General features: G+C 42.4%; 3 protein-coding genes across 3 annotated transcripts; 2 read left to right on the forward strand and 1 right to left on the reverse strand.

Moving 5' to 3' along the window:
• Positions 1 to 2832: 2832 nt before the first annotated feature.
• On the forward strand, positions 2833 to 7659 carry nefma (neurofilament medium chain a). The gene is made up of 3 exons (XM_020658516.2): positions 2833 to 4055; positions 4944 to 5068; positions 5183 to 7659. Exons 1-3 carry the CDS (start codon positions 3000 to 3002, stop codon positions 6726 to 6728), a joined length of 2727 nt encoding a protein of 908 aa, XP_020514172.2. The 5' UTR covers positions 2833 to 2999; the 3' UTR covers positions 6729 to 7659.
• Positions 7660 to 10753: 3094 nt separating this feature from the next.
• nefla (neurofilament light chain a) lies at positions 10754 to 13801 on the reverse strand. Its single transcript, XM_020658509.2, has 4 exons — positions 12633 to 13801; positions 12344 to 12468; positions 11510 to 11961; positions 10754 to 11404 (listed from the first exon to the last, which is right to left on the reverse strand). Exons 1-4 carry the CDS (start codon positions 13674 to 13676, stop codon positions 11028 to 11030), a joined length of 1998 nt encoding a protein of 665 aa, XP_020514165.2. The 5' UTR covers positions 13677 to 13801; the 3' UTR covers positions 10754 to 11027.
• Positions 13802 to 19751: 5950 nt separating this feature from the next.
• pgam2 (phosphoglycerate mutase 2 (muscle)) lies at positions 19752 to 21744 on the forward strand. The gene is made up of 3 exons (XM_020644326.3): positions 19752 to 20221; positions 20450 to 20630; positions 21256 to 21744. The coding sequence occupies exons 1-3, from the start codon at positions 19805 to 19807 to the stop codon at positions 21423 to 21425; spliced, it is 768 nt and encodes a 255-aa protein (XP_020499982.1). The 5' UTR covers positions 19752 to 19804; the 3' UTR covers positions 21426 to 21744.
• Positions 21745 to 22135: the final 391 nt, after the last annotated feature.

Here is a 22135-nt window from a genome sequence, read left to right on the forward strand (position 1 = left end):
GTCTGTCTTCCCGTCTGCCATTTGTTACCCCGTCCCTCCATCCCTCTTTCAGTTTTCACACTAATTGCTCCCCCATTTCCTGCTGATCTGGTTACAATGAGTCTGATTCTGTCAAGGTTTCTAACCTGTTGAAAAATAAAAATGTTCTTGCCACTGTTGCTAAGCACTCGCTTGTCGAATAACAAAGAGTAGGGTGTAGTCCTGCCGTTTATGTAAAGTGTCCTGAAAGATTGATTTGGTGCTATAAAATGAAAACTGATTGATCATTTGCTCCAGTTATAAATAATACAGCCACTTGAGGGTGCCACCTAACAATTTCCGTCAAACGTATTGCCCACACGTGGCTACACTGACTTAATCTACAGATGCACACTTATATGCTTATAAGTTAAACTCGCTTAACAGACATGAAAAAATGAATCGCTTGTCTCTGTTGAAATGCCCTGATACTACTGCTTAATTATTATCAAAGGATTCTTTTGGATTATGTGCCTCATCTATCACGTTCAAAAATTAATGAACAACTATTGCAACACAGCCACTTATACGTGTTACTCAGCATCAACTGAATTTATGGTCAGCAGGGTCCTTTTATTCTTCGTATCAGCATAAATAACAACATACCGCTGCTCCAGTCCCCTATGGATGCCCATGCAACGACCTCATACAAGGTGAACTCATTTCCTTTCAGACTGGTCTCTGCAGGGGTCCTGCCTGGGACACACTGGGCCTGACTGGGATGGGCCTGCATTCTTGCTGGAGCCTTTCTTTCTGCTGCAGTGCCATTTGAACACAATCCAACCCTTCTGCAGTGCGCTGAAGCCCAGAACTGATGTTGAATGACTCCCCTGTTTTTGCCCAACCCATCCACACCTCGCTCTGCTGTGTACATCACACCATGGCTGCACTCGTAGGCCATCCAAAAGCACGTTAGGTGTTCCGAGTGAACAGCCCAACAATAAAATATATGCGCCTTAAGCTCTGCAGCCAGCAGGAAAAGACCTGGACAGAGAAGGCTATGGAGCGGCAGTCAAGGTCACTGTAACGTCAGCAAGTGAGGCCATTGTGGGTGTGGCTACTCGAGTAAAAAAAAAAATCATTTACGATACATTTTAGTTCTTAAAATAGACAGACACACAGAAAGAGAAAGTCATTGTGACCATCCCTCCCTCCCTCCCTGTCTACATCTCTCTATTTCTCTCTCCGTCTACCTTTTTGTCTCTGGAGCGATCTAAAATTGGCCATGCTTGATGCATTCAGTCTGCTTGACTAGAGCTTGCAGTGGAAAGCCAATGAGGGGGGACGTAAAAATTTAAAAAGGTGATTAATGGCAAACGTCCAAAGTTCTCTACACAAACTATACTCACAGTAGAAGCTGCTCTACAATGCCATTCTGTGATACCTGCTACAAAAAGAAAAGCGGTGTTATATTTAAGTTGCAGTCATGATAATTGATGTAAATATTCGTTGTCAGGCTGCAAGGCTTACAGCAGACGTGTGCCTGTATGAAAGAGTGTAAAAAAGACTTTAACAGGCTTAAATGCATTAAGTAAAGGATGCTGAAAAAGGACCAATGCAGCTGTTTTTGGTGCATCACCCACATTGATTGGTAATCATTTGCATTGACCTGATTGATAGGTGATTGACCAAGAATTAGAGAGAAGCGTCCAGATTGATAGGAGATCGATGGCCTGTCCGTGGGGCCAAACCCTCAGGACAGGCAGCCACCGATGCTTTACTATTCAGGGAAAAAGGCCTCAGCAAATGCATGATTTACAACATAAATCCCATGAGGCTGTACACTTACCATAGTGAAGATAGCAGTAGAGATACTCCTTGCAGAAAAGAAAGCGTTGCTATGTATGCCTGTTTGGCCTATACATTTTAGGACTATAAAGTAAAGCTATGCACAATGTGTGCTCACCCATCAAGTGAGTATATCAAAACGTTGTTTCACAAAATACTGCAGGTGAAAACACCAATAAACTGCACAAATGATGCTTAGTAGTTAAGCTTCCATTTTCTGTACAAGCTGAAATAACAAAATGTTATTATAGTTTGAAGTGTGTGTTTAGTTTTCATCATTTTTTATACATTTATGGACCATTTAATTAATTGAGTTCTACAGCAATACACATTTTAGAAATACATTCAATTTTTATGTGTGAACGCATACATATTATTCAAGTAATTATTATTAGTACTATCTTCATTTAATTAAAGTTTCAGTTTTTATGTGCATATGCAGTGTTTCCCTCTCTCTCAAATTGAGAAAAAGGAATGTGAGAATACAAGTTCAGAATCAGAATAAAACGTATTTTTTTGTTAGATAAATTAATATGGATATAAATAGTTCACATCCATTAGTTGTAAATCAATAATCCCAGAGAAAGAGAAAAAAATAAAATAAAAGCCTGACTGATTATTTTAAAGTCGCTGTCCGAGGTGCTGAAATGACAGAACTGATTCAGCAGTGACTGTTTCAAATTGATGGAGTGATTAACTGATTTTCAATGGTCTAATAAGATTAACTTTTCAAAATATCTGAGACATTATATTTTTTTTACCGATAAATCGATAAATCTATCTATCTATCTATCTATCTATTTATCTATCTATTTATCTTTTTATCTATCTGTCTATCTATCTATCTATCTATATATTCGATACGTATTATGTGTATTTAATCGGACCCACATGTTGCGCCTCCTGACCACGTGCTTCAGACTGAACGGGACTTGGAACCACTAAGAGCCGGTCTGAGGGGCACGCGCCCTCCCCTCCCCTCAATCAATGAACAAAACTGCGTGGACTCGCCTTCTTAGCGGCAGAGCCTCACATATATAAGGAGCAGGCAAAGAAGGGATCAGTCGCTGTGAGAGCCATACACCCCTCACCTGCACACACACACACACATAACACATACACCAACATACACCCTCCACCACCTGCTCGGTCCCCCTTCATTTCTGCTCACACCCCCACGGTGGTCAAACCGAATGAGTTACACGGCGGACACGATAGGGAGCCCCTTCAGGAGAACTATGGATACTAGGACCAGCTACGGCTACAGCCGCTCCGGCAGCACCCCTTCCAGCGGATTCCGCTCCCAATCCTGGTCCCGGGCAAGCCCTGGATCTACCATGACCACCTCCTACAAGAGGAGCGTGAACGTGCCGGTGTCCCGAGCCTACAGCTCCACGGTGCTCAGCTCCGCCGACAGCGTTGATTATAATCAAACCTCCATCCTGAACGGAGACTACAAGCGATCTAATGAGAAAGAGCAACTTCAAGGGCTCAATGACCGCTTCGTTGTTTACATCGACAAGGTGCACTTCCTGGAGCAGCAGAACAAGCAGATCGAGGCGGAGATCCAGGCTCTGCGTCAGAAGCAGGTGTCCCGCTCCCAGCTGGGAGACCTCTACGACCAGGAGCTGCAGGAGCTGCGCTCCATGCTGGAGCAGATCCACCATGATAAGGCGCAAGTGCAACTTGACACCGACCACATTGAGGAGGACATCCAGCGGCTCAGGGACCGCTTTGAGGAGGAGGCTCGCATCCGGGAGGAGACAGAGGCGATAATCCGCGTCCTGAAGAAGGACACGAGCGACTCGGAGTTGATGAAGTCCGAGTTGGAGAAAAAAGTTCAGTCGCTGCAGGATGAGATCGCCTTCATTCGCAACAACCACGAGGAGGAGGTGAGCGAACTGATCGCCCAGATCCAGGCGTCTCAGGTGACCGTGGAGAGGAAAGACCTCCAGAAGGCGGACATCACCGAGGCTCTGCGGGAGATCCGCTGCGAGCTGGAGGGTCACTCCAACCAGAACCTGCAGCAGGTGGAAGGCTGGTTCATGTGCCGTTACGCCAAGCTCACCGAGGCTGCAGAGCAGAACAAGGACGCCATAAAGTCCGCTCGGGATGAGATAAACGACTACCGCCGCCAGCTGCAATCCAAGACGGTGGAGCTGGAGTCTGTCCGCGGGACGAGAGAGTCTCTTGAGAGGCAGCTGAATGACATCGAGGACCGCCACAACAGCGACCTGGCCAGCCTGCAGGTAAAGAAACAGCTCCGAGGCAGACAGAGCCGTGCGTAATGCCCTGAGAAGACCTTTTAAACGGTATCTGTTTCATTGTAGGAAAGGGGATTTATTTTATGTTGTGCGATTTAACAAACTTTTTTAAACAAACTACAATTAAAAGGTAACAATCAGGGTTTGAGTTATCATGTAAACGTATTTTAATGTGATTTATGTGTCATTGAATTATATTTATGTGACGCAGTTTCACTTGAGGGTCTCACATACAGCAAAAGTTGTGAATACAATTCAAAAAGATCACATTTATTTATTTTCTATCGTGTTTGAGGGTCTACAAACATTTTCTGCTCCCTAATGTTTGCTATGAGCTCATCGTTCAGCATTACTCAGCGCTGCAAGTGTCATGAAATGGTTAAATGGGAGACTCTGCAGCAGTCTCTCTCTCTCTCTCTCTCTCTCTCTCTCTCTCTCTCTCTCTCTCTCTCTCTTGCTGAGTCAGAGGCCTGGGTCGATGCCTTTACTGGCTTCGTCCTTACATCACACCACTGAGATTCTGGGGTAGGGGCGGGGGTGTATTGATAAATGTGGAGGCTGTCCTTGAAAAGGAGGCATTCAGAATCTCTAGAATACTGTATTGCGTCAGAATAAATTAAAGCAACAGCTTTTGGTGCACAGACTACAGAGTCTTCAAAATCTGCACGGATGACTTAGAAGCATTAGTTAACTGCATAAAGCCAATTATGAAAATGAATTGTAAAACTGTTAACCATCGTTGCAAGGGGCCCAGTAATCCATGAGTAGAGATTGAAAATCTTCACAAATAAATCTGAAAAAAGCTTCACTTGACCTGCACATACTTGCTGTGTTTAATCCACCTTGTATTGCATGTACCCTGTTTTTCCTCAGGAGACAATTCACCAGCTGGATAATGAGCTCAAGAGCACCAAATGGGAAATGGCTCGTCATCTGCGTGAGTACCAGGACCTGCTCAATGTCAAGATGGCCTTGGACATTGAGATTGCTGCATACAGGTATATACTTTCATTCATTTTTATATTTTAAAAGTAGCTACAAAAATCACCTACAGTAATTTTCCTCATCCTTTTAAATTCTCAATGACAAATGTGTCATATTTATCCTGCCAGGAAACTCCTAGAAGGTGAGGAGACCCACTTCAGCACTTTCCCCTATCGCCAGGCCACCAAAATCTCAAAGTCTAAATCAGACGCTCCCAAGCTGAAGGTGCAGCACAAGTTTGTGGAGGAGATCATTGAAGAGACAAGGGTGGAGGATGACAAAACCGACATCGATGAGGCCCTGGCGGAGATAGCGCAAGAGCTGTCTGCCAAACTCGGAGATGAGGGGGAGGAAGAGGAAGGGGATGAGCAAGGTGAGGGAGCTGAGGCAGAGGGCGAGGGGGATGAGGGAGAGGGGGAGGTTGAGGAGGAGGAAGTTGTAGCCGCCACCGAAGCCAAAGTTAGCTCAAGCGCACCCACAAAGGACGAAGAGGAGGATGACGATGACGGAAAAGGTGATGAGGAAGATGAGGAGGAGGGTGAAGGTGAAGAGGAGGGAGAAAAGGAAGAAGAAGGTGAGGGGGATGATGAGGGAGAAAAGGGAGATGATGCAGAGGGAGGCGATGAAGGACAAGAGGGAGGAGAGGAAGAGGAGGAAGTTGAGGAGACAGTGCTGTGCTCCAAAACTCCAGAGTCTAAAGCCTCTCCTGACAAAGAGAAGGCCGAAGACAAGGAGGCCAGCGGTGGAGAGGAAGACGCTGGCGCTGAGGCAGAGGGTGGAGATCAGGATGAAGATGCAGGAAGTGATAAAGCGTCCAAAAGTGACGATGAGAAAGAGGACGCAGACAAAGGAAAGAAAGAGGAAAAAGATGAGAAGAAAGTAAAAGAAGAGAAATCAGATGAAGTCATTGCTAAGGCAGAAGCTCCGAAAACAGAATCTGCTAAATCTGAGGCCCAGAAGGAAGAGCCTGCCAAGAAGGAAGAGCCTGCCCAGAAGGAAGAGCCTGCCAAGAAGGAAGTTTCAAAACCCACATCTCTAAAGCCTGAATCTCCTAAGCCTGCATCCCCCAAGTCTGAATCACCTAAACCTGAGTCTCCTAAATCAGAATCCCCGAAACCTTCATCTCCAAAGCCTGATTCCCCCAAAGAAGACTCCCCCAAAACTGGATCCCCAAAACCAAGCTCTCCGAAATCTGAGTCGCCTAAATCAGAATCCCCAAAACCTGGATCTCCAAAAGCTGAATCCCCAAAGAAAGAGACTGCCAAGCCTGAGGCTCCGAAGGCTGCTGAAGAGAAATCAGAGAAAACGAGCGACTCCACAGAAGACAAGAAGCTAGAAAAGAAGGATGTTGCTATGAATGGCGATGTCGACAAGAGCAGCCCAGAGGAGAAAGGGAAGAAAGATGAGGATAAAGAATCGGACGTAATCGCTAATGGTGTGGACGAGAGCCCAGTCAAGGATGACGGCAGCCAGAAGGTGGTGATCACCAAAACCGTGGAGACCATCACCACAGGAGAGGACGGATCCAAGCACGTCACCAAATCCATCACTGTGACCGAGACAATGAAGGAGGTGGAAGAAGTTGAGGAGCTGGTGCAGGAGAAGCTTGTCACCAGCAAGAAGACGGAGAAGCACTCCACCCAGTCTGTCAAGCAGGTGACCGAGGCTGACTGAGCAGCAACCAGGCGGCTGATCCAGCAGAGGAGGAGGAGGAGAGGGCCAGAGGAGAAGACCCGAAGATAAGCAATCAACCCAGAACTAACATAACAAAGAAAATCATACAGCTAGAGCGACGTAATAAAGTTAACCACTCTCAAACATACAAAACAAAGCATAGAGAGAAGCCAAAACCTTAATGCTTCCAACTTCAAAAAATGCATGTTGAGTGACAGCTTTAAATGGGCTTCGCTGCAAACGCGGTCAGGAGCAAGCGACTGAGACATTTTATCCTCTTTTTGTTTCGTTCTGCAGTTCACTGGAGATATTACAGCGAGGGAGGGAGGGGGGTCTCTGCATGCTAGCTCAGGAGAGGGGAAGATTTTCCTCTCGTATCAGTATGTATGGTAGAAATACACTTTAAAAAGAATACATATGTAAAAGGAAACACATGTTATTTGGGTGGGAGAGTGAGAGAATTATTATTAGAGTTGAGAAGTATTTTGAGATTTAAGTAACAGGAAGGGGAAAGACAGGTGGGAGGGTCTTACTGAAGAAGCCTTACTTGACATGGTAAGATACCAACTGAGCCAAAAAGAAAGTGACAACAAATACACAACATACAGTCAAGAAAGAGACAGTCAGGGATATGATAAACACAGGACCATATACATCCAGTAACTGAAGCAGTTCAAGCTTAACGAAACCTGAAGAAACTCCTAGCCTTAAACATGCTTTTTATCTGTGTCTGTTATGTTAACCTGAGTGCAACTGAAAAATAAAAATGTAAATGCGCACATACATGCATTCTTGTATGCATAGGATGGACTTGAATTTAAATACAGAAATAAATGAGGTGCTACTGTTTGCAATCCCATGACTTTACTCATCATGAACGATTTCCCAGCAGCATTTGCTCAATAAATGTCATAAAGATGAAAACAAAAAACTGTGTCTTGTCATTTTATGTGCATAAAAGCATGCTTTACGATCCCATACAGGAGTCAATCATGATATTAGAGTAAGTTACATATGGTACAATGACTTATAGCCATGAAATGAATGGCTTTATATTTAAGCTTAAATTACAGAATATTTCCCAACTTTTTAAATACACTTGCCTCTTGTCACCAAACAATGTAGACAACTTACAATAAACACAAGTTATATTTAATTTATTAAAAAAAAGATCAGTGCCTATAATCCAATCCATCCCTCTCTATTGATAGCCCACATGTATCATATAATTAATTAATTAATTAATTGTATATAATTTTGCTTTAATTCTCTAGCAGATTCACTTCTTGTGGTCACATTATTGCATGCCTTATCAATACTGAGGGATAGTATTCAGACGACAATGATCTTTTTCAGACAGGTTTTAAGTATTTATAATTTATAATGTTATCTATTCATATAAAGTTGTTCCTGGCTGTAGATTGGAATCATGTCATTAATCACTGAAGTGGTTATTTTAAATTAAGAAAACCCTGTGAGATGACATTTCACTGTCCATGCTGAAAGGATGGGCAGAGATTTATTTCCCTGCATAACGGCTAATGTGTAGCTGAGAGCTTTTTCTCCAGCTCCAGATTTGATCGATGATCTGCCTGACTTTCTTGCCAAGAGGTTTTAAAAATGTGACTTTGTTTTTTTGTCAACATCATAAAGCACGAGAAGTGATGGGAGATGATAGTGCTGACTGGTTTGGGTGCAAATAAGTATCTGCAACGGTGTCTAAGGAAGTTTTTTAACGGCTCCATAACTGCTGCTGCAGAGTGTCTAATGTTTAAACAGTTTATGTCTACACAGCAGAGTAAAAAAACAGAGCAGCTGATGGGTGCAAGATGTCAGAGGACAATATGTAGCAGCATTTGGAGGGGATCTTGTGCCATTAGGGGAGACTATAGATGTAGACTAGAAAGTATACTGTTAATACAAGCCCCTCTGTAAAAGAAGGCAATAACTTTATCATGTTTCTAGATGTGATAAGTATAACTTTCAGTTTATTAATTCCACATGGAAGTATTCATTATCATGTGTCTTAGTGTATCTGTAAAATCGTGCAAGTATCCAATGGCTCTAATAGACACGGCATGTGTATCTAGTAATCTGTCTCTGTTCTCAGACACATTACCTGAGAAACAGCTTTGTCATCCCAGACAAACACAGGACACCTGGAGGGTCCCAGAAGCTCGGTGTTCTGTCCTTTGCTCCACCCCTTCTGCATGTTAATCTTACAGTGGAGAACAAGCTTTAGAAAGCCAAATTCAAAACGCACAATAGCTCAATTATGTACTCAACTTCTTCTGGTATGATAAGAAACTTATGGTTGCTATTGGTTAGCTATTAAGTGAACTTGTCATTAAATATGTGTCATAGTTTACATGTTTGAGTCACTGACTTCCTAAATATTCCCTTAAATATATGCACACTCCTATGCAGGGGCGTGTCCAGACTTTTTTGACTGGGGTGGCCTAACTGGGGCCTAACTGCGACTTAAGCAGGGGAGGCCTGAAGTGTGATGTGGACCTACACACATGCATATCAATTATTTACCCTTTCTAACTTCAACAGTCAAAGCTACATTATAACACAAGATAATGGAAACATATACATCAACTTAGCTACCTAATTCATTAATGACACAAAAAGAAAATGTCTGTTCAAATTCACAATTTAAAGTACTTAAGAAATGCTTGCAAACTCCTGTACACTGTCTTAAGTAAAAACACCAAAAAATGGCAGTTAATTATGTGTAAGACAGCATGCATTACTTTCCAATAAAACAAGTATGTTTTATAAAATAGATGTGTCAAGTATTTATTTACAATGTCAAATACAAGCAAAAAAATAAGCAACCTAACAGCAGCCATTTGCAAAAAACCCAACAGAAGAGTCACTTTTGACAAGGCAAATAGCCAATCACAGTTGACTTTTTTTGGGGTGGCATCTGGCGTGACCAATCAGATTTCAAGGGTGGCCCATGCCAACCCTCTGGACACGCCTCTGCTCCTATGATATATAATACACATCTTATTGTCACTTGTGGCTTTTAGCTTCTTTTATCAAGTAACTTGTTACATGCTGGACTTTTATTTGTTCCTCAAAGACAAACTGTTACTATTTGTTGAATATTTGGACGTAAAACACATTCATAAAGATTTCTGCAGGGTCAGTTTTTTTTTAAATTTTTTTATAAACATCAATTTCATCAGTCCTGTTAGAGAAAATAGGTAAAAGTACCATTATCACTTGTCTAACATTGGTAATAAAATCCTTTGTATGTTTTTGTGTTTTGTCAAAGTTATAACTCAGTGACATTTTAAAACAAAAAGGATATTAATATCTGTCATTTGTGACAAAACCTTTATAAAAACATAATACTGTATATATTAATTAAAAAAAACATTATCAAAGACTAGCAAAATGTATTAAATTAAATCTATTAGCCTATCAGTAAGTTCGGACTATAATTAATCAGCCAATTAATTTGCCAAATTTTAAACAAAAGATTCAAGCTCAATAAATGCATTCCAATATCTTACTTCCTGTTTACATCCATCTACATACTATGTGAAATTAGGTCAAGAAAGAAAGCACAACAAAAACTTTCACACCCTAATAGTATAAGGAGTGACAAAAAGGTGTGTTTTTTTAGTGTTGCATCAATAAATATGAATGAAGTGAATAAGTTTGAACATTTCCTAGCATCATTGTTAACGGGGGGTTGTTTGAAAACCATTGAACTACAAGTTAAATACTGCCTTACAGATATACAGATGAAGAAGCTTCATCATAAGAGGAAAGTCGCTTGTTTCTAACCTTCTGTTTGGCTTGAAAACGTAGGATTGACCCAATGACCCAAGCATGCTCATAGGTTGGATGAGAATCAGAAAAGCGGTTTATTGCTAAGTAAGTTCACGGATACAAATAATTTGATTAGTTATTTGGTGCAAGATGATGCAACTTTACCATTTATGTTCTCTATCTGTCAGGACTTTATCTTTTTACTCCACCACATTAAAAATCAGAGACACACATGGCTTTAGGAGGTGTTTTATTTAACCACCAAAACCTCTCACACCCACTTATACATTCAGCATCTATACATCTTAGAATCATAATTGTGCAACCAGAACTATACAGAGTATTCTGGATATTTGCAAGCAGTTAACCTTGATTTGTTGCTGTAAATGGCTGGACTGTTTTATTGAGCACCATGTTAACAAGCAGTACTGACAGGACAGTGTAGATGCTGCTACTGGTTATTGAGCTAATGGACAGACTTGACTGAAGTTTGCTGGTGCTAAAGGCTTACTTTTTAGCCTTTGTGCTCTTTTCTTCAGCAGCTTTAGGTTCAGCAGCCTTTTCCTCCTCTTTCTCCTTTTTGGTGTCAGCTTTGTCTTCGGCTTTCGGAGTAGCTATGGCTTTGTCAGATTTGGCGTCATCTTTGCTGTCTTTCTTGGCATCAGCTTTTTCTTCCTTCGCGTCGCTCTTTTTTTCTTCTTCCTTCTCCTGTTTTTCTTCTGCTTTTGCTTCTTCGTCTTTGTCCTCTGCCTCTTCAGGTTTCACCTCTTCTTGTGCTTCTTCTTGTTCTTCAGACTCGCCTTTATCACCTCCTTTGTCGTCTTTCTCGCCCTCGTCTTCAGCTGCCTCGGTCACTTCCTCTTTTTGCTCCTCCTCATCACCACCTATATCAAAAGGTGAACAAATTCATATGATGTGTCGTCATGGCCAATAGCATTTGAATAATATTGAGCAATTAAAGATTATAGAAAAAAAAACATTGCACTAACCCTCTTCTCCCTCTTTTGCCTCCTCCTCTTCCTTAGTCTCCCCCTCTTCTTCTTCGCCCTTGTCACCCTCCTCCTCTCCTCCCTCTTCCTCCTCCTTTTCTTCTTCCTCCTTTGCCTCCTCTGTCTCCTCTCCTCCCTCCTCTTCCTTTTCCTCCTTTTCCTCCTCTACCTCTTCTTCCTTTATTTCTTCCTCCTCCTCTTCCTCCTTCTCCTTCTCCTCCTCTTCCTCTGCTGGTGGGCTGGCTTCTGCCTGCTGGGCGTGGCTGGCAGAAATGGTGCCATCGGTGGTGCTGACGCTGGAGCTGAACAGGCGTGACGTCATCAGGTAGGAGGTGCCAGAGCTCAGGCTGGAGAGCACAGGTCGGGTGAAGGAGGGTGCTGAGAAACTGTGGCTGTATAGAGAGGACACGCCCCCAACATTGAAGCGGGTCTCCTCCCCCTCGAGCAGCTTCCTGCACAGGTTGGACAGATCAGTGAAACAGATTAATTGTTCAATTAATGGTCAATTTAAAGTGATTTCCATAAGTTGTGAGGAAAGCTAATCATGTGTTTGATAAAAACACTTTTTCTCCCTTTCTATGCTAAGAAAAAAAAAAAAGTTGCACTCTGACCTACAACTTGGTCCCTGGTAAATGAATGTGAACTAATCATGCCTTAAATACCCATGTTAATGAACCTCTTCAACCTTCTAACATGTGGGTGCCACCATTTATACAAATCCTGTAACTACTTCAACATTAAACATAAAATCAAAACTACTAAAGAATTCAATCTCTACGATTCTTTACATTTTCAGAAATCTATTAAGATTGCCCCTCGTCACTCTACTGTCACCTGTATGCAGCAATCTCAATATCCAGAGCCATCTTGACATTCAGGAGGTCCTGGTACTCTTTCAGGTAGTGAGCCATCTCCTGTTTGGTGCCCCCCAGCTCTGACTCCAACTCTCCAATGGTGTCCTAGATGGAAAAAAACAAACAAACAGTCAAGTCTTTGATGTGACACACATGCAAGGACATATAACATGTAAAGTAAACCTTGAATTTGAAAGATTAATGTCACATAAAGGAAGAGTTCTGAATATTAAATAACATGTCAGACAACACCGGCAGCCCCTTCTGACCTGCATAGCAGCGATCTCTGCACTATGTTTCTCCTCCATCTCATTCAGCTGCTTCTCCAGGGATTCATTGAGGCCTCTACAGGCATCGATCTCCAGCAGGCGGGTCTGGAGCTGGCGTCGGTACTCTCCTGCTTCGTCCTTGGAGCTTCTCACTGCGTCACTGTGCTGGGCCACTGTCTCAGTCATGGATCCCACTTTCCCTCTGAACCACTCTTCTGCTGCCTGCATGTTCCTGGATGCCAGCCTTTCGTACTGGGACCTGATGTCCCTTAGAGCTCCGGAGAGGTCAGGGGTCGCGGCCTCAGATTCCACCGCCACCTGGACACCCAGCTGGACCTGGGCCTGAAGCTCAGCCACCTCACTCTCATGGATCCTCTTGAGGAAGGCCAGCTCCTCCAGCAGAGTTTCGATGCTCTTCTCCAGCTCTGCCTTGGCCAAAGAAGCTTGATCAGCCTGACCGCGCACGTCCATCAGCCTGCCCTCAGCAGCCTCACGAGCCAGCACCTCCTCCTCATATCGACCCTGCAGGGCAGTCAGGGTTTGCTCCAACCGCTCTCTCTGCCCAAGGGCAGCCTGTTGTTCCGCCCTGGCCTCATCGACAGCCGCCCTCAGGGCCCGGGCCTCCTGCTCGTACAGAGCTCTCAGACGGGATGGCTCAGTGTGCCTCTGCCTGAGCAGCATCAGCTCTGCTTCCAGAGCCCGGTTTTGCTGCTCCAGGTCACGCACCCTTTCGATGAAGCCAGCAAAGCGGTCATTGAGATCCTGAAGCTGGCCACGCTCTTGGGTGCGAACGGCACGGAATTCTGAGCTGATCTGTGCCGCCTGGCTGAGCTCCAGCTCCAGGGAAGCGGCCCGGGAGGAGGACGAGAGCTGCACCCGGCCAGGAGAGGAGTACTGCAGACGGGAGGAGGATAGCGGCGAGGCATGGGAAGAGTAGACAGAGTGAGTCCTCCCTCTTGTCATCATGACACGTTGGGGAGCCTCGACATACCAACGTCTGTATGACGAGGGGGAGTAGTAGGGGTCATATCCAATGCTACTCATGGCTGTTTGTTTGGAGGACAGGCTGCTCTCCCTCTCCTCTCTGTGTATGTGTGTGTGTGTGTGTGTGTGTGTGTGTGTGTGGAGGTGTATGAAGGGCTCAGGTTAAAGCCTCGACTGCCTTCTACTGCAGCAGCCCGGGCTTTTATAGCAGGACGGTGAGCTATGACGCAAGCGCTTTCCTCCAAACTCTGACAACGCAGGCTCTATATAGGCTTACACTGCACCGGCAAGAAAAGAGACGGAGAGGGACCATGGGAATATGTGTAGGAGGGAAAAGAGTCCAAACAGAAAGATGTAAAGACATTGGGGGAAGAGATTGCAAAACTACACATTTGTCTTGCCCTGATTGGCATTTAAAGTATTTTCCAACCCAGTTTAGTTGCTATTTCACATTGTAAAAAGATACAAACAGACAAACAAAACAAAACAAGTAGATCAGAAAACATTGTGTGCAGAAAGACAAATTGAGAAAGAAAATTGTTAACTTATACAATGACCAAAGAAAAACTGCAAATTAATGTGATGGATGTAGATTTATTTTTATGTATCATGTGGGGAAATTTCATACATACTAAACCATACTTGCTGTGGTTTTCTCACTGCAGGGGAGAGAGCGAGAGAGAGAGAGAGAGAGAGAGAGAGGGAGAGAGAGAGAGAGAGGGAGGTGTGTCCTGATTTAACAATTGTGACACAGCAACTCTCTGTCTGGTGGCGAGCAGAACTGCAGGCACGACCTCAAAAGACCTGCAGTGATTAAAAAACAAAACACCACCCAAACAGAAAGGTAAGAGGTTAGAGACATGGGTAAACTATCAAACTTATGAAATGAAATACTGCTAAATCTGCAAATCTATTGCAAATATAAATTCGATAATATAAATCAATAAGGTCCACCTTGATGATGTGGTATTTGTAAATTAATTTAACAGATTCCATTAATTTCCTTTTAAATTACACATTCACAACTTTGTTGTTGTCTGACTTCTTCTGGCTCTGCATAAGGACCTCATGAAAACTAACAGTAAATATACAGGCAGGCAGAAACACAGGCAGAAATGAAAGTGTTTGGTTTTTCCATGTCCTGAACCCTTCAGTAATTTAGTAGGGATTTATAATTAAAGTCCTGAATTATAACTACATTTAATTAACTGTACCAATGAAATAAGACACATGAAATGTGTTGCTATGAGTTTTTTTTTTGTGACATGTTTTAAAATAATATTGATTCATAATTAAAAAGAAAATGGGTCTAATTTTTTTTTTTAGCGTGAAAGAAGATGTTTTAGTTTGGTATTTCAGTTGTGTAAAGGGGAACAGTACCTCTCCTCTGCAGCTCAGACACCCAGGCAGGTCTTTTACACCAAGTTGCTGACATGCATTTTTATTCTTTGTGTGTCAGGTGTGTGTGTGTGTGTGTGTGTGTCTGCAGGGATGGCGTAGCTCTGTGAGAGTTAATGGGGAGAAATTCACCTTGTTAAAGAAGCATGTTTAACAGAAGTGTATTGCAGCGTTTTGCAGCAGTGTCTCTTTTTCTCTCTGTTTTGTGTATTTGCATGATTCATATAATAATTTGCATATGCAGCAACGGCCCTCTGTGATCACAGAAAGTGCTGTGCCTGAACAGAGGGGAGGCAGGCAATGAAAGGTGGGGGACTGGAGGAGGATCTGCATGGACTCTGCTGCAGCCTGAGTCATCGTAACATTTGTGATCACACAAACTCCCCTGTGCACTCATTCCCACCCTCACAGCAGTCCCACATTCTGCATTTTGTCTGCATCTTGGCAGACAAGATGCTTACAGGACCTGGGGAAATGAAAGAAAGTCGATAATGAACATCTCTTCACAAGCTCATTAGCTCACTTAAAGTGATAATTTAAAGGTTGTTGCTTTGGTAATGACTTAATTCCTGCTTTTAAAAATCCTTGTTCCTCAGGCCAAAAAGAAACCTTGTTGTGCATGAATTCCAAAGCCTCCAAACTCAAAATAAAATCCACTACTCATCCTTTTCTGTAGTGTAAGATGCAGCTCCGCTTACTGAACTTATATAAATCTATTTCTGCACAAAGGAGAAGTGTAAAATGATGTGTCATTTTACAGTCACAGCGTTCTATACTGTTTGACCTCAAAGGCATATTCTTACCTTTTGCCACTAGGGGCACACAAACTTAAATACAGACACACACGAACACACTGTATACTGTATATATGATGTATGTTCCTTCACACATTCTGACTAAAAGCTTGAATATGGTGAATTAGGGTTTGTGTTAGGAGCAGCATGTCAGATGTGCTCACAGTCAGCACTGGCTGCCCCCAAGGCTGTGTTCTTTCCCCTGTGTCATTTTCTCTATTTACAAATGAATTTAAGATCAATGGCAACAAAAAAAAAATCACTTTATTTAAACATGCTGATGATATGACCCTTGTAGGCCTGTTACAGAAAAACAAGGCTTCTGGTGAAGCTGCGTATTCACTCCGCATAAAGGCCCTGGAGACATGGTGTCACACCAGCCGGCTGTAGCCAAGACAAAAGAATGAATTATCTGCACTTAACAAGATATATAAGCTGAGTCAGTTTCACTTGACAGCCAATTTGTTGAAACTGTGGAATACTTGAGTATACCTTGGCACAGTTTTGAACTGCCAGCTGAGCATCCCTGAAAATACAGAGTACATCTTCAAGTCTGAAAGTGTGAAAGAAAGAAAGAAAGAAAGAAAGAAAGAAAGAAAGGAAGAAAGAAAGAAAGGAAGAAAGAAAGAAAGAAAGAAAGAAAGAAAGAAAGAAAGGAAGAAAGAAAGAAAGGAAGAAAGAAAGAAAGAAAGAAAGAAAGAAAGAAAGAAAGAAAGAAAGAAAAAAAGAAAGAAAGAAAGTGGACTTGGTGTCAGTCAGCACATTTAAAACGGGTGTACCCATCTAACTCACGAAGAAACTCTCTAAGATTGTGTCAATAGTAGGCAAGAGAGTGGGCAAACCACAAAAACCTCTGTCTCAACTATTCAATGAAAGGACAAGGAAGAAAGCGAGGAGTATCCTAGAAGACAATTCACATTCTCTGTTTTGCCAGTTTGAGCCTCTGAGCTGTGGGAGGAGTTATAGATTCCCTCTGGCAACTAAAAATATACTTAAAAAGTAATTTATCCCAAGTGCAGTAAACATCTTTAATCTTACAACATGACCAATGAGATCTGAACCATGATATGAACTGCTTTTAAAGTGTAAATCTAGCTGCAATGTTGTCTGTGTTATTGACTTACTGAATGTTATATCATGTATCTGGAGAGCCTGAAGCAAATATCCACCTCTAGTGGACAATCAAGATTCTCTTCTATTCCGTTGCTTATCTTCATTATCAATGCCAGATCCATGTTTACAGCTCCTCAGAGGAATACAATGCACCAGAACTATGTGAGACATGACCGCTGACTTATGAGGGCTTACTCTCTCTACTCTTTTCTTTACCCTTTTCTTCACCAGAGGTTTATACAGTCTTTTGTTAGGAAATGCCTTTTTTTTTTTTTTTTTTTACAAGGGTTCGCAAGACTAAAGAAAATTGAGAAATGCAATTAAACAAAAACTAAGAGCTTAAAGAGCTTAGAGGCTTCGAGGTTCTGTATAGCACGCAGCTATGGCTTCTGATGCTCTGTTATCTCAACTTTGATAGCAGTGCTTTCTTATTCATTTTATTAACATGAGTACCACATATAGAACTGCATCATAAAGGCATCTCCAGTGTCTTTCCACCAGCATCATCCTATGTACATCACAAATATCTGATTATTTTCTTTGATCACAAGGTATAGCTTGGGCCCTTCGCCTGGTTATTTATTAATAATGTGCAGACTATTCTATTTCTTCTCTTTTTCTATATATAGATCATAATTTGATTGGCAGTGACAGGAGACATCGACTTTGCCTGATGGTACAGCTCTGCTTTGCTTTCAAAGCTTAATCAGCACTTTTATCTCTGTCCTCTAGGTTTGAGTGCACCGCTGCTTCCCAGCATAGCATATCATCAATGGTACTGGATAATATATGGCTTTCATTATTTTTATTAGCATGTGCAATTATTTATGTTAAGTGTATTTCTTAAAGTAACAGTTACCGATGCATGCTGGTGTGCACCAAAAAAAAAAGTAACATTTAGAAATGTTGGTTGAATAACAATGGGGCTGATTGAAATTGTACTTACTTTCTAGATCATATCTGAAGGAAATGTGTACCTGATATGAAAAATTACAAAAAGAAAGACAACATTTGAACATTCCTTCCTTAAATGCCCCATAAGAGTTTACTCAGTCATGCTAACTTGCGATATATGGACTGTGAACTGATGCCATACTGTTTCCAACATTCTGTCTTCTGATGCAAGTTGCTCTTTTAAACTTCATGGCATCCTATGAGGCTTAGCATGATAGAGAGCAGAAGTGTTAGACAGCTGAAACCAATCCATTCAAAACAAAGAATGAACCTGCTCTCTTTTGCACTGTCACATTTTAGTAACAGAAATGCCATTCTTATTTGCCAACTCATATGCAGTTGGGAATTAATACATTAAACTGTTCTGCAAGTTCGACCTTAAGAAATCACAGAAATCCGATGCGTTTTTGCAAGTCTGGAATGATGTATTATTTTATCTTGACCGTTACTTGTTTTTTTATAAACAGATTCAGTGTCATCAATCTTTAGAAAGACAAAAACAAGTGCGTATGTGTGTGTGTGTGTGTGTGTGTGTGTGTGTGTGTGTGTGTGTGTGTGTGTGTGTGCGTGTGCGTGTGGAGGACTTCAGCCACACGTGGGAAAAAACAAACTGTTTCACACAATGACTCAGATCCCTAATTAATTAGTTTATTGTCTTGATTAGCTCGGTGCAGTCTAGGCCTGAAGATTTCTGTCTTTTAATAAGGCCGTTTTTTTCTTACCACTGTAACTTTTGCTGCTTTGCTAAAGTGCTTATGATGGATTAAGCCGGGTCTTTGTAATATAGCATTAAGTAAGGTCTTTTACCAGCTTTTTCTAACATAACAATGAGTTTTACCTGTTCTTTTGTAATGTTAAAAGACAAAGAGTAAGGTATTTTTAACTGCTCTTTTGTAAAGTGTCTTTCCTACACATTCTGACACCTTAAAAAAGATTGAGGACCATGCAGTCTGTCTTGGTTTTGCTTGATATGGAGTGACTTGTTGCTTTATGCATGTAGAATCAATGTTTGTAAATGATATTACAGTGACTCCCAGAGGTGATGTAGAGAAATGACACGTTGTGCAGTCCTCTTCCTGCCAAGGATTTCACATAAACCGACAGATTGTTTGTTTACATGATTTTACAAGTTGAACAAGGTCATGAAATTGCTTGAGATCTTAGGAGAAGTTATAACTTTTTATCACTCCTGTTAATGGCTACTGATGTTCTTTTAGCCTTACCTTGCCAAACTTTGGTCTCAATTGTAATAACCATAACTGTTACACAGTATATTCATTGTATTTATTAAACTTTTTATTTGACATGGGCATACATATAACAATGCACAAGTCCCAGATGCACTGCTCTTAGTGTTTTTATTTATTAAATAAAGAAGAGCACAGGCCACTTAGTTGCTGCTGCTGCTCTTGACGGCAACATTTGCATATGTTCAGCTTTGTTTTGGCAACATGTTGCACAGAGTTTCTCCACCCACACACTCAACTAATGCCCTGTGAGCAAACTTACTGACACTTTCACTTTACTTTCCTAAACATACAAACTCCTAATAAGCTCCAGTTTCTCTCTCAGTGATGGACCTGTTCATCTCAGGCTGAGGGTGCCTCTCTGATCTTTACACTTTTGTTCCACAGATCTCAGTTTAAAAGTCATGTTGCTATTTTGGCTTTATGTCTGACCTCTGGCCTTCCCAGCCACCACATGTCCCAGCAGCCCAGCAGAGGACTGAGTATTGGCTGGGCTTGTATGTCCATCAGAGTGTGACAGCCTCTCACAGGTGGAATGTAACAGAGGCCTGTCACTATAAAAACAGTTTGGTATGCAGGCTCTGGCTCACTGTTGGTCAGTCAGTGTGTGTGTGTGCACAACTTAGAAGGGCTGAGGGTACTGTGTTTGGTTTGAAGTATACCAAGAAGACACACTGTAAGCATGGCTGCTGCACATCGTTTGGTTATTGTCCGCCATGGTGAGAGCGCCTGGAACCAGGAGAACCGTTTCTGCGGCTGGTTTGATGCTGACCTCAGTGAGAAGGGTATGGAGGAGGCCAAGCGCGGGGCCCTGGCTATCAAGGAGGCCGGCCTCAAGTTTGATGTGTGCTACACCTCGGTACTGAAACGTGCTGTCAAGACCCTGTGGACCATAATGGAAGGCACGGACCAGATGTGGCTGCCTGTGATTCGTACCTGGCGTCTGAATGAGCGTCACTATGGAGGCCTCACTGGTCTTAACAAAGCCGAGACAGCTGAAAAGCACGGAGAGGAGCAGGTGAAGATCTGGCGCCGTTCCTTTGACACCCCACCTCCACCCATGGACAAGGACCACGCTTACAACAAAATCATCAGTGAGGTGAGTCTATGCCAAACTTACACAGTGTAAGGTATTCCATAATTGAGTTTGAGCAATTACAATGACTACTCTCACAAATGGATCTAATTGAAAGAGCAGTTTCCAATTTATTAAAATGAATTAGATGATGATTAGTGCTCCAATGTTTGTTCACCAGCCTTAATGATAAGTTGGATGTTGTTGTATTGCACTTGTAGTAAGCCATCTACTGATTGTTTCTTCCTACAGTCCCGTCGCTACAAGAATCTGAAGCCTGGTGAGCTCCCAACATGTGAATCATTAAAGGACACCATCGCCCGTGCCTTGCCTTTCTGGAATGATGTCATTGCCCCTGAAATCAAGGCGGGAAAGAATGTCATCATCGCTGCCCATGGCAACAGCCTCCGTGGCATTGTCAAGCACTTGGAAGGTGAGCATTCCTGTCTGTGGCTGGACAAAGCTTAAAAAAAAAATAACCTGATGAAGAAGAGATTCAAGAAGAGTTGAATACGTAACATCAAAAATTTAACATCACCCAATGACAAATAGCAAGCAAAAATAACTTTGTCTGGATTTGCATACAAGGCCAGGTCTTAAATAGCTGCAGACACTTACACACACACACACAGTTGTGGGTTACAGTGTATAAAAATAGCATGCTGGGACTGTCAGAGCTCAGGGACGGGGGAAGAGGGTCAGGAGCCTGGTTCTCGTTACAGTCACGACCTTTATGTAGAAAGGTTGTACTTTTTCAAGGAGTGGCCAGACATGGATAAGGGACTTAAACATCCAGAGAGACTCAAGGGCAAAAGTAAATGTCACATAATGATACTAGATGTCCTAAAGATGAAGAAGTAGATTGAATTTCTTAGGGAATCAAAATGACTTTAAATAGTCACACATAAAAAAAAAAACCTGCCCTGTGGTCTGCTTTTATTACATAAGATAATTGTCCTTTCTGTCTAGCTAGGCCCCAGACAGCCTGTTATAGTATCAGTTACATCCCCTCTGTACTGTCTGCTGATCTGCATGTCCATCTCCACCCGTCTGTCCAGGTATGTCTGATGCAGCCATCATGGAGCTGAACCTGCCAACAGGAATCCCAATTGTGTACGAGCTAGATGCAGACCTGAAGCCCATTAAGCCAATGTCCTTCCTCGGTGATGAGGAAACAGTAAAGAAGGCCATGGAGGCTGTGGCTGCCCAGGGAAAAGCCAAGAAGTAAGCCTCCTCCATGAGTAGGCAGAAAAAACAGACTGTCCCCCCCCCTCATCCTTTAAGCTCTCCTGCCATCTATTATTCCCTCTTTGTAGTCCATTCCAACAGGGGAAATGTTTATGGTTTTATGGTACACAGGCCAATTTCAGCCCTTTTTGTTTGATTTAGACACACATAGGGATGACCTGTTAATTAAAGCAGACAGCTGGACCCCTGTCTTTACAGCCACACGCCACTCAGCCCTTTTAAAATTGTGGTCAAGCCCAAATTTTGAAGGCTCAAAATCGTGGCACCACCAATAAAGAGAAACCATGTTTTTATGTAAATCTGTGTCTGTTCATTTTATTCTTATCTGCTCATGTCTCTTCCCGCCCTGTCTTTCTTCAGATTACATTGTCATCCTTATCTATTACTCCTTCAGTTTCCAATTTGGAAATGACTTGTTTCAGCAAAGAGCAAAGGTGCTGTGAAATCTAATCCAGGAGGAAGAGAGGAGAATGAGAGAGAGAGAGAGAGAGAGAGAGAGAGAGAGAGAGAGAGAGAGAAACAAGTCAGTGGGTTCATCCTGGCAGCATTCCCATGATGCAGGAAAAAGCTTTTACCTTTCCTCGACTATACAGTTATATCAACAGAATTGCAAATGCCAATAATTATTTTTAAGCAGTAAAATATTGCTATGAGTCTGTTTGATCTACAAACAGGTGACAAACAACACTT

Source organism: Labrus bergylta, chromosome 17 (assembly GCF_963930695.1).
Source record: "Labrus bergylta chromosome 17, fLabBer1.1, whole genome shotgun sequence".
Taxonomy (NCBI): domain Eukaryota; kingdom Metazoa; phylum Chordata; class Actinopteri; order Labriformes; family Labridae; genus Labrus; species Labrus bergylta.

Coding starts and splice junctions, on each gene's coding strand:
- nefma (XM_020658516.2), top strand. CDS start 3,000: ATGAGTTACACGGCGGACACGATAGGGAGCCCCTTCAGGAGAACTATG. Junction 4,056..4,943: donor GCGACCTGGCCAGCCTGCAG/GTAAAGAAACAG, acceptor GTTTTTCCTCAG/GAGACAATTCACCAGCTGGA. Junction 5,069..5,182: donor ATTGAGATTGCTGCATACAG/GTATATACTTTC, acceptor TTATCCTGCCAG/GAAACTCCTAGAAGGTGAGG.
- nefla (XM_020658509.2), bottom strand. CDS start 13,676: ATGAGTAGCATTGGATATGACCCCTACTACTCCCCCTCGTCATACAGA. Junction 12,469..12,632: donor CAGAGATCGCTGCTATGCAG/GTCAGAAGGGGC, acceptor TTTTCCATCTAG/GACACCATTGGAGAGTTGGA. Junction 11,962..12,343: donor ATTGAGATTGCTGCATACAG/GTGACAGTAGAG, acceptor CAACCTGTGCAG/GAAGCTGCTCGAGGGGGAGG.
- pgam2 (XM_020644326.3), top strand. CDS start 19,805: ATGGCTGCTGCACATCGTTTGGTTATTGTCCGCCATGGTGAGAGCGCC. Junction 20,222..20,449: donor ACAACAAAATCATCAGTGAG/GTGAGTCTATGC, acceptor TTCTTCCTACAG/TCCCGTCGCTACAAGAATCT. Junction 20,631..21,255: donor CATTGTCAAGCACTTGGAAG/GTGAGCATTCCT, acceptor CCGTCTGTCCAG/GTATGTCTGATGCAGCCATC.